Here is a 12523-nt window from a genome sequence, read left to right as displayed (position 1 = left end):
TTCCGGTTAACACTCATTCCTTAAACATGTCCTGCTGTTTGAACAAGACAGAAACTACGCTGCCGTGAACCGGGGAAATCTTTTAATTGACATGAAGGGAAGCATGAAGTGGTCAGGTCACTCTCAATTACAGTCATGTCCGTCCGTTGGCCCTGCAGTTTCTACTGACCAAAGAGTTGCTTAATGACCTACCCAAATGTAATTAGACAGTAATGGCTTTGATGTAGGACAGGACATTAAGGCTAATTTGAAGGTTGCACTTCATGAGACCACGTTGGAGACTGGGAGTGAGTGGTGCAGTTGTGCTACTAAATTCATAGGAAGGTGGCACCATTCCTTTTCAACAAAAGCAGATCCACTGCCGGTTCAGGGCCTGTGCTAGAGCAAGTTCTAAGTTGGTTCTAGCGAGTAGTTACATTTTGCTCAACCAGCCAATCCATTATGTCCCCCTAAATCTTTTCCGATACATGTTTGACGCTCCCTCTTGGATATTCTGAATTTCTGTAGATGATCACAGTGCCTAGAGACAGTTTATCTTCACAAAAACTACAGATTAAATGTTTTGTTTCATTGTTCCTGATATTGTATATCATCAGTTTAGTTTAAAATGGAATTCTAAACCACAGCTGATGTTTGAGAATGTTCTCCTCTCTTTGGATTTTCAAACATGGTGGTCACAACATTTTATTTGGTCTGGTTGGTTTACATAATCCCGCCCCTCGCCCCACACGTAAGCTGTTCTTTGCTCTGGCCCAGCAAAGAGTTTTTTTTGGAACTGGACTGCTTTGGTGGTTGTAACACAAATAACTGGTTCTAATTTAGGCTTTGGCTTTGAACCAGCACTGAAATTGCTTTGTTGAAAAATCCTCCATGCTATTTTTTAGTACGTGTAGTGTAAAGGCGGATTTACAATTGACGCGTCGCTCACGGTGGTGGCGGCACGTGACGTCAAAATGACGTTTCAGGCATGGCGCTTGCCTTGAAAAGACTGCGCAGCGCGTTGTCGTGCACCAGTAAATTTTTGTAACTTGGCTGCGCTGAGAACGACAAACCGGATGGACCAATTTGAGGCCAGGCTCAGTCAGGAGGTGCGTTTGTACAGGCAGCTGTACCAAACTGCAGTGAAACAGCACAGGGACCACATACACTCCCAAAACTCGTGGACAGAGATTGGCAGAACTTTGGGGAAAGAGGGAGAGTTCTGTAAGAATGTGTGGAAGAAGCTACGGGACAGATACGTGAAGGCAAAAAAGAGGGCAGAGACTCGAAGTGGTGATACCGGGGGCTTCAGACCTTCACCTCTTTTATCTTAATTAAAAAATTAAAATTATACTGCTGACAGTGTTCCTGCTCTTGACAGTGGCATTGTTTTTTTTCTCGACTTTCGTGGTTTTAGAGTAGCGGTAACCTTCACGTAGCAGTGACACCTCTGTAACGGAGAAAATTGCAACTACTGGAGCATCGACTTGCGCCACTATATATAGCCGGCACGAAATCGTGACGTCATCAACACCGCTCGCGCTAGCAGACGCGGCAACCATGCTAAAGCCTTAACTGTTTCCATATATGTATACAGTCACTTACTTCACAGTTTGCCACTCTGGTTTTGTAATGGTCAACATAAACTGATCAGCCACTTTATGACCACTTGCCTAGTGGTCATAAAGTGTTGGTCCTGCTAGTTGGTCCTGCTTATGCTGGCAAAAATGCCCAGACCTGTTTAGGCATGTTGAGGCTGGCCACTCATGGCCAGGCTAATGTAGCCTATTTTCCTTGCTTGGATCACTTTGGGGTTGGCCAAGACCACTGCAGACCAAGAACGTCAAGCAGTCCAGCCATCACTGTTTGGCCCTTGTAAAAGTTGTTCAAAATCCTCATCATCATTTGAAGCCAAGGTAGATTAATGTTTGTGATGATGACAGGCTTTCACAGCCAGCTTTGTGGTGTATCAGTTCAAAGTGACAAATCAAAATCAAATCAAATCAAATTTATTTGTCTAGCACATTTCATGTACAAAACAATTCAAAGTGCTTTACATAAAATAAAAGCATTGCAGCAGGGAGTGGAAGAAGCATTAAAAATACATAAAAGAATATAAAGAGAAACAGATAAAATAATTTAAATGAATTTAAAAGCAGCAGTCCAGATAAATTAAAAGATATCATGCAGATTTCATGAGAAAATAAATGTTTTTAACCTGGATTTAGAAATGTCTACATTTTGTGAAAGTTTAATCACCACTGGCAGTTTGTTCCACATGTTTGCAGCATAACAGCTAAATGCTGCTTCTCCATGTTTAGTCTGGACTCTGGACTGGACCAGCTGACCTGAGTCCTTGGATCTAAGAGCTCTGCTGGGTTTATATTCTCTGAACATATCACAGATGTATTTTGGGCCTAAACCGTTCTGGGATTTGTAAACCATCAGCAGGCTTTTAAAATCTATGCTGTGACTGACTGGAAGCCAGAGTAAAGATTTTAAAACTGGTGTGATGTGTTCAGATCTCTTAGTCCGGGTTAAAACTCGAGCAGCAGCGTTCTGGATAAGCTGCAGATGTTTAATGCTCTTTTTGGGAAGTCCAGTTAAAAGAGCATTACAGTAATCGAGTCTACTGGAGATGAATGCATGGATGAGTTTCTCCTGGTCTTTTTGAGAGAGGAAACCTTTAATTCTGTTTCTGAGGTGGTAAAAAGCTGCCTTGGTGACAGCTTTGATGTGGCTGCTGAAAGTCAGATCTGAGTCTATCAACACTCCGAGGTTACCAACTTGGTCAGTGATTGTAAGGTCCCGAGTCTCAAGATATTTACCAACGCTGACCCTCTTCTCTTTGCTACCAAACAGAATGATCTCAGTTTTGTCTTCATTTAATTGTAGAAAATTCTCTCTCATCCAGGTGTTTACTTCCTTCAGACACTGACACAGTACGTCTGATGGGCTGCAGTCGTCAGGTGACAGAGACACATAAAGTTGTGTATCGTCTGCATAACTGTGATAATTGATGTTGAAGTTCTGCAATATCTGACCCAAAAGGGAGCATTTACAAGTTAAACAGAAGAGGTCCAAGAATTGACCCCTGGGGGACTCCACAAGTCATGTCCACTCGCTCAGATTCATAGCTGCCAATAGTAACAAAATAACTCCGGCCTTCTAAGTAGGACCTGAACCAGTTAAGGACCGCTCCAGAAAGTCCAACCCAGTTTTCCAGCCTGTGCAACAGGATTCTGTGATCTACAGTATCAAACGCAGTGCTGAGATCCAACAGAACCAGGACTGAAACATTACCAGAATCAGTATTCAACCTGATGTCGTTTAACACTTTGATCAGAGCTGTTTCAGTGCTGTGATGACGTCTGAAGCCTGATTGAAAGTTATCAAGACTTCCACTTTCATTCAGAAAGTCATTGAGCTGGTTAAATACAACTTTCTCAATAATATTGGATATAAAAGAGAGGTTAGAGACAGGTCAAATGGTAGTTTATTGAAATGGTTACCAAAATGGTTATTTTGATTAATCTCTTTTACCCCTGCAGGTGTTTCCAGTGTAACAATGCTGGCTGGTGATCATAGGGAAACAATTTCCAGCTGCCAACTCTTTCTTTCTAAAACGAAAACTCCAAATGAGAGATAATATATATATATATTTTTTTGCTGGATATGTAAATGATCAACTGTTTATTATATAAACTTCTTTCAAGCGGCTAAAAAAAAGTATTCCTGCTTTTCTTGAAGATGGGATATGCTTACAGACTAACAGGATTGTATCATTGTAAAGCCAAATTAATTTTTTTTGTTTTAGCTGTATTGATTGTACTGTTTTTGTTTATGCATTTGGCAGACGCTTTTATCCAAAGCGACTTACACTCATATCCCAGGTAGGCAGGTAGCATAAGGGGGTCTTGCCTAAGGACCCCTACTGGAGGCAGTACCTTTTATGCAGGGGTTGAGGTCAGGATTCAAACTCCAGTCAGCCAGATGAAGGGCAGCAATCTTACCACTTCTCTATCCAGTCGCCAACTGATTTCTTTTTTTTCAATAAGATTTTTTTTTCTGGCTTGTGTTGCAGAAATGTGAGTTCAATATGGATAACCTGAGCAAACCGGAGCTGCTCACCCTGCTGAGCATCATGGAGGGAGAGCTGGAGGCCCGAGACCTGGTCATAGAAGCCTTGAGGGTGAGTCCAAACACTACACTCACATACATACTCAGACCATCTTAGCCATTGTCAGATTTGATGGTGATTAGCTTTGATTATGACCTAGAATTTTATCGGTATCACTCATGAACTCATGGTCTTGAATGATGCAAAATGAATACGGTATCTGGCTAGCTTTATCTCAGAAATGCGCAGAACTTTTATGACCACAGTGAAGGATTCTTTCCTTGCTGTTTCTTTCTTTCCCTTGTAATTACGAGCTGATAAGAAGCCTCTCTAATTGCCTTTGTTGAATGGGAGCTGGCTTAGCAACTGGTTTGCTCTTTGTTTCCTGACAGAAAGGCCAGTATGATTAAATGCTTGTGTCCGCCCAGCGCCACGTGTCTAACTAGCAGTAATAGACACATGACTCAAGTTTCTGTTGTGGTTCTTCTTGTTCGAATACTAAAAGCCAATAAAAAGGGTGACATTTATAAAATTTGATTTAAAAAAAACCCAATGTATAAATGGAAGAAATGATGCAGTACCCTCAATTTAACTACACTGTTCTCTCAGATAGACTGCCATTGGTACCAAGAAACTGTGAGGTTTTAAAATATGAATCAGTTACTGCACCAGTGCCTCAACTTTACTGTCCTTGCTGATTGGAGCAGTGCTGTTCTGTGAATTGTTAAAAACAAGGTGATGAAGGTTGGGAGGAAATGTACTGGATGACATACTGATCTATGGTTGCTAAATACTGAACCTGTCTCGCCCTTGTGCCGGAGTTCTCTTTTCTCCGCAGGGGCAGGAATGCTGAGTTATTTCCGAACAAATCCTTGCAGGACCTTTTCTCTATGTACTTCTGTATTTAGGTCATCACTTCTTGCCCATGCTCTACTTCAGGGTTTTCTTCTTAGGCTGTTTTTCTTTTTTGAATAGGCTTTGAATGAGTATATCAAGAGAGAAATGTTCTTAGCAAATACTACAAGCTTCAAAGCTTGTTGGTGAAACAACAAAAAGCATCCATTTTGCTCTATTTCACTGTAAACACTATAATTGATGCAGGGTTCAATAGGTTGCTTTTCAGTTTCAGTTGTGTTTAATTGTTTCCCTGTAAGCAGGCTGTTCATCTTGCAGACATTTTGTTCAGTTTTCCTCATATTGAACCTATCGTGATGCTGTACAGTCATTGACCTTGCTGATATTGAACAGACTCTGCCTCGCTCAGCACTGCAGCATCTGCTTCAGACAGTAATTTGAATCTTTATACATTCAATTCTGCAGTCTGCTGTCTCTAGTTTTCTCCCCTTTCCGGTCTATCAGTCCTGGTTCTTTCATCTTTGCTACACACTGTTCAAAATGTAGGACAGTCTGACATCTCTTCTTTGTCACTTTTGGTGTCAGGAGTTTGGTTATTTTTGTGTTCCTTCTTTGCCACCCATTTACCCACGCGTTTCACTGGCATTAAAAGTCCTTACAGGGCCCATCTCCCCCGTGGATGGGTATCCAATCCAGGTTTCATTGAAATAAGCCACTTCTCTCTGCTGCCCTCACAGTTCTCGCAAAACACAAAGGGCCTATTTATTCTGTCACAAATAAGCCCATCAGAGAAAAAAGGGAGACAGATGGGAAGGAAAAGGGATGGAAAAAGGGGGAGCAAGGTAATAAAAAGACGTAGAGTTAAAGAATTACAAAAAATAGATCTAAAGTGAGAACCCCTGATCGTCAGTTTAAATCTCGAGTAAAGACGACAAAGAGCTACTGAGATGTGACGAGAGACAGTGAAAACCGAAAGGCTTGAAGTCATCTCGAACAAAGTGTGACAGTGGATTAAACTCACTCCCCCATACCCTGGCTTTCCAGCACCCCCCACCTTACTAAGAAAAACAAAGGCATTTTCTGCCACCAGCTGCAAGGCTATCAATGGCGCTGGAATATTCTATTTTGTTATCTTTTTCTTATGAAATATCTAATCTAGCCTTGTCTAGCACATCTAAAGCATGTTACACATGCTCAGTTACAGAGCAGAACAGAGAACTAAGCCCTCTGCCCTCGCAGTTTTAATACAGGTTTGATTTTTTTTCATATCGGCAATTCCCCCATCGTACCATTGTTCTGTTCCCACACCAATAGCTTGGACCAGACTTAGCAGTTGGCAGACCTAACACGATTGTTTTTGGAGTCCAGGTGTTATTGAAAGGCTCTGGTGCCGAAGATTAATTAGCACGTGGCTAGAACTGGCTTAGCTACCATATCAGGCTTCATTCTGGAGAAAAAAGAAAGACGCCATAAAGAGATTAGTCAAAAGACAGAGATATCACATGATTAGCATGACCGACCACTACAAGTCAGCCGTTCTTGAGTGCCAAGAGCTTTTCAGAGAGCAGTCAAAGAATGCATCTTTACTCAGTTCTCAGAACAAGAAACAAACATTTTTTGCTTGTCCTCACAAGCTACAGGCACAAGGTCGATTTCCAAAATGATGTATCTGCTTTCACCATTTTTACAAATGGCTGATTTTGGCTGATTAGCTGATTGAGTCACAGTAGATAAATCCATTAAAAAACAAGATTAGCTCCTGGGCTGATGGCCAGTGGTTTCCCACTGGCACAAATAAATAAAACCTCCCCAGTGTTAACGAGAGAATGAAAGCAACACTTTTAGATATCTTTGACATTTGAAAGCCATTCTGTATTTCCATAAGGGCAACAGGTGAGTATTTTGAAGGCCAAAGATTGCAAGGGGTGGCAAAAGTCAGAGGCAAGAAGACAATATTAGCACGTGACAATATTACTGGGCATGTATTGTTGTAATGTTTTAAATACTTGAACGCAGTTTTTCTAGAGAAAATAATTGTTTTGTAAATGGGATTATCGTCCATCGACTCTTTTGGGCTTTCACATGCGCGAGCCTACAACCAGCCGGTGAGTTACATGCTGTTTATAAAGTTGTTTTGTAACGTCCCCATGCCAGTAATGTGAGAACCATGCATATGGTTTTGATGGTAAGGCTTGTGACTTTATTGTCGGATGGTTTATAAAGTGGTGTGACGTTTCTGCTGTGTGCAAGTTGTTGTTTTACGTGGAAGGGTTAGCAGTTGCCCCTTAGCCACCACGTATTAGCCTCGCATGACACGCTGTGCGAACAGCGCGATCTCCACACAGGGAGCGCAGATTTGCACCTCTCTGTGTCCTACTATCAGTATTTGACAACCTCTAGCAATGGAAACGCGCTTCAAATGCCCCGGAGTTCCCCTTTAATAATAAAAACGTTTCATTATGAGGTTATGGTGTTCCTCAGTTTGCAGCAACGCTTCCCACCAAGAGGCTAAGTGGACCAAAGCAATGGCATCAAAATGCTCCCCACAGCATAACAGAGCCACCAGATCCTCTCACTGCAGGGGTGAAGAGTTCAGTGTTGTCCTTTAGCTTGTTGCTCGTCTGTGTTGCAGGCGAATTTTTCATGATTAGACACTTTTTGGAGCAGCGGTGTGTGGTGCTATAATGCTTTTTGAGCTTTGATGGAAAGATTGGCCCCCGTTTTATATCAAGTGTTTTGAGTCTCGATGCAGCAGTGTAACTATCAGTTTTCTAAGCTCCATGTTTGCCATCGTTGTAGTATCCTGGTGAACTGAAGTTAATCGTTCTTTGCAGAAGCAACATAATTGAAATTATACATTTACTCGTGACTACCACAAAAACTCTGAGTGCTGCTCTTTGTGTTAGATTGGGGTTACATCCTCACAGACGGAAGTGCTTTGTAATCCAGATGGGCGGTTGTCGTTCCTGCCCACCACCATCCAGTCTCATGCGGCAGGCTTCATCGGGAGGTCATGTGATGTAACATATGACTAAAAGAGGCCATGGAGCTGCTGTGAACACTGGGTTCATGCATGTTTAGCACAACAGAACACATGCCATTAGGCTTTCTCCAGTATCACGTTATCTCCAACCATTTAGCTATTTAAGGCATGCCCTGTTGCTGGGCTTTTCCAGCTCTCCCCCTAATCCTGCCTGCACTCACACTCCTGCTGAGTATGTTGTGTTCCTCTTCTTCTATATCTCTGTTCATCTCCTTTTTGTTCTCTTAAATATATTTCTACTCTGGACATTCTCCCCCCTCTTTACATCACCCCTTGTAGCTTTTTTATCTCAGATAATATCTCTTTGGACAGATGGTGATGCAGCTTGTTACTCATCATTTCTTCTCTCTTGAAGTCCCTCTCCTTCAAAGTTAATCTTTGAATTCCTCTTCTTGTATTGCTCCATCTTTCCCCATCCCTGGAAATGTACTACTAATCCAAAATATATTAAAGATGTTTTTTCTCTGACCTGTAACCACCCCATACAGGGTTGCTCCAAAATAGCTTCCCCGATGGGTTCAGTCAAAATTTGTGACCAGTACAAATCAAAAGAATTTTCATTTTATTCAGGCCTCACAGAATACAGGACAAAAATACCATCATCCCCACCTGACTCCTCTTCATGGAAGAATTTGTACATTTTTTTTTTCATCATTCTGCTTACAGAGTGAGTGCTGGAGTGATTGTCACTCAGAGGCACGAGTGCTGCTCAACAATTTTCTGACAGTTTAGAATGTCAGTTTACTCAAAGACTACGCAAAAAGTCTGAAATATTCCGATATAACTGTAATGCACATTACTCTCAATTTTGTTCAATGTAAAACACAGACAGTCTTGTGTGGGTCCTTGACGAGAGTCAGGTCTGCTTTACCCTCTTTCTTCAGATCGCACAAGCCAATCAGTGTCCTGCTCTGATCAGGGAGCTGCTTAGCAACCAGTCCCCCACCCCCCAAGTCAGACCCTCCTTCACAAGCTCCCAGGCTCGTGTTTCACTGCCACCCACTGACTTGCCACTTAGGAATGAGGCTAAAAAGGCTCACAGAGTCACCGCCACCATCCCCCCATAGTGATGAAAGTGGTACAACCCAATGCTGGAGCCTGTTTCTTGTGACAGGTTTTTTTTTTTTACTTAGTACTGTCAGTCAGAGCAGAAGATGGATCCGCTCCCAAGTCTGTGTGTATTATCTAGGCAGTAACTATGGATTATTTAAATTAGTAATACATCTTTGCAAGAATTGTTTAAGTGTTCATGAAATATGGGACAAAATTAAATGATGATTTGGGCTCTATCTGTTCAAATTCCAAGTTCCATATTAAATGTCATTAGGATAGTTTGTTGCACATTTATATGGTGCATTCTCGGTAAGTGTTGTTGTCTCAGCACTGAGTTTTTAAACTATTTCATTCATTTGACTGGAAGTCACTGTTGTTGCTGTTAACTTGTTGCATCAAGGCACATAAAGAACAACTTTACGGGCTCTGAGACTGAAGTTCTGCTTTCAAAGATCCATAAAGGAAAATCTGTCATTTTTAGCAGTGTCAGCAGTGGAATTACGGGACCTGCTAAAGCGAAGAAATGGGAAGCAATTAGGAGTGCTGTTAATTCCGTGTCAGCTGTAGTTCGTAATGTCACCGAAAAAAAAAAGAAAAAGAAATGGTTTAATATGAAAATAGCTTAAAAAAATAAAAAAAAACATCTTGCCATGGGCAGGCGCTCCATGACTGCAACTAAAGCCGTGCAATCAGTTGTTGCCTCATCATGATGGCACTTTGATGGGGTGGTCCATGAGGGGGGTCTTCTGGCACCACACCTTCTGGTCTGCCTGGGCTGGTTCAGGTGGAGACCCTCGTTCATGGCAATATTGTGCAAATCTGGCATGCCTTCTCTGGGCTATAGAGCAGTTTGCCCCCCGCTGTATGGAGACACACCCACCTGGCCTTCAGCTCAGTGGTGTGGGTGCTTTGATGCGTATATGTGTCTCGTGCTCCAGTTATGTTTGGCAGTCCAGCCACGGGATGAAAGTCCCTCTTAATTTGTAATTGTTGGACAGGAGTGTATGGGAATCTGATGTACCATGGGTGATAAACTGATGAGAGCTGTGATGACCAAGGGGAGCGTACAACTCACAGAGGACTGGGACACCCCCCATTTGTCTCCAGTCTCTCTCTGAAAGGTTCCAGTGGCCAAAAATCCAAGGGTGGTGAGGACCTGGACGTGTGGTGGAATTGGGTTTGACCGGCTTGTCTCTCTCTGGAGTTGTGGCTCTAGCAAGTTTCATATTAGCAGCAGCACAGTCCATGGCAATCTAAATCGCGATGTCAGCCATTCGTCTGTCTCCGCAAGGATATCTACATGTTCTCTTCAAGAGCCTGACGCGCTAAGGCATCCAAATGTAGCAAGTCTGCCGCTGGTTACACTTCCCATTGACCTTGTTATATACAGAGTCAAATTAACTTTCAATTAATGCATAATTTAAGTCAAACAAAATAATGTCAGCATCATTATGGGGTATAATGTATATATTTATTTATGTTTGCTTCAAAGTAATTAAATATATAATCCATTAGTCAAGCAAACTTGATTGGAACAACAGCAGACTATTTTATGAAACTCCTACGACAGGTCTGGATCACTCGTAAATTCTGTTCGTACCTGAAAGAAAACGTAAAACACGAAAAGGTTGGTGAATGGGCAAATTCTCTTAAATCACTCGTACGCACGACTTAAGAACAAATCTGTGCATACAAACGGTTGTTGCATGAGGCCCAATGTTCTTTCCAGTGTGTAAACTGCATGTGGTCACCTAAAAGTAAGGTTCTGCTGGTTCTTTTACACAATATAAGAATTTGTGGAATTTAAATTAAATCACATTTATTTGAATTCTGTTTCATATTTTAAGATGACGCTGAAGCAAAAATTTCGGTTTTTAACTTCTGAAATTGGATGATTTTTTTTACTTTTTTTTAATTATATAACATTTGATCTTGGGCTCGTGTTACTGATCCACATTTTAAGCCATAACTATGCTTGACTGACTATGCTTATGCATAATTAACCTTGTGAGAAAGTGCTGTAGGAGCAATGTCTTTTTTTGTAACATTTTTTTAATTTTCACATACCCTGTTATGTAAAACAGATTGATTCATTCCTAAATATTTAAAGAAAAGCATGTTATGGTTTGAAAATACAGTATACTTACAGTTAAAGACAGAAGTGCCAGGGTGAGAATCTAGGCTGCAGTGGTGAAGTCTCAGTACAGGGTGCACATGCTCTACCTGGTGAGTTACACGGGCACCCTGCATGTATATTTGAAACCTGATACTCACCACAGCAGAGGATGTCTGACCCAAATAGAGCAGATGCATATCTTGTAAATAATTCATCAGTTTGTCATAGTCATTGAGGATATTATCATTGTGATTAATATCAGTATGATTGTGTTGCCTGGACCTACCTCAAAGCTTAACACACCTGAGAGTATGTTAACAAGTTAGAACGAAATCCAGAGTCAAACTGCCTGTCAGAACCTATCCCTCTTCTTTTAGCTGTATTTGGTAGTCTATTTGTACATTTGCATGTCTGTGCCACGTATGGTTCTGTGAAATTCTTCCCTGTGAACCAAAGTGATCAGTGCTGAGGAAGTAGGTCATAGTAGCTATCCCTCTCACTGTCCTCTCTTAATCCTCCCATCCTCCCCATAACCACCTCCCCCCTTCCCTTTTTATATATAGGCCTACATTTAACTCTTCCTTCTCTTTCTTGATATTGTGCATATAACTCGTACGGTTTGTTGGAGGCTTTTTTTTTTATTGATTGATGATTTGTTGGTACCCCTGTTAATGAAACAGAAACACACAATGGTCACTGAAATAACTTGAAACAGACTAAAGTAATAATAGATTTAAAAAAAAAAATGACTGAAAATTAACCAATGAAAATCAGACATTGCTTTTGAATTGTGGTTCAACAGAATAATTTTTAAAAACAAACTAATGAACCAGGCCTAGACAAAAATGATGGTACCCTTAGAAAAGATTTAAATTAATTTGACATGGAATACTGTGATAGAAACCAGGATATTGTAAAACCTGTTTTCTAAATCCATAACTTGACATTTTTATAACAAAATTTCATGATTCACCGTATCAAAAGCCTTTCATAAATCTAAGAAAATGCCTTCAATATATTCATTTTTATGAATATTCTTATATTTAGATGTAGAGTAGAAAAGATGTTGGACTCTTTGTATGTTGAAATAAAAAAATTAAAATGACTTTCAGAGAAATAATCACATGAAGATGGACAATGATCAATATCATACGAATAAGCATTTAGGGATATATTATTTAAAGATTAAAATAAATCAGGATTAAATAAATTATTGTAGACCTTGTTATCCTTTTGTAGCTGCAGTGAATGAAAACCATTATTAGTTAGCACGCTAGCTGGGTCATAATATGAGATAATTCCCCTTTCCTCGTGTAAACACTGGGCTTGCTTAGACATAAGCTATCTAAAATAAATA

At 40.8% G+C, this 12523-nt stretch overlaps 1 protein-coding gene across 2 annotated transcripts in view; it reads left to right on the top strand.

Annotated features, from left to right (window-relative positions):
* cttnbp2 (cortactin binding protein 2) overlaps positions 1-12523 on the top strand; it is a 96363-nt gene that overhangs the window by 6249 nt on the left and 77591 nt on the right. For both annotated transcript variants that reach the window (XM_075470538.1, XM_075470537.1), the window contains exon 2: positions 4064-4171. In XM_075470538.1, the coding sequence (XP_075326653.1) occupies positions 4064-4171 (108 nt within the window). The remainder of the gene's footprint in view (positions 1-4063; positions 4172-12523) is intronic.

This window comes from Odontesthes bonariensis, chromosome 7 (assembly GCF_027942865.1).
Source record: "Odontesthes bonariensis isolate fOdoBon6 chromosome 7, fOdoBon6.hap1, whole genome shotgun sequence".
NCBI classification, from domain to species: domain Eukaryota; kingdom Metazoa; phylum Chordata; class Actinopteri; order Atheriniformes; family Atherinopsidae; genus Odontesthes; species Odontesthes bonariensis.
This window is presented reverse-complemented; position numbering and strand designations above follow the sequence as displayed.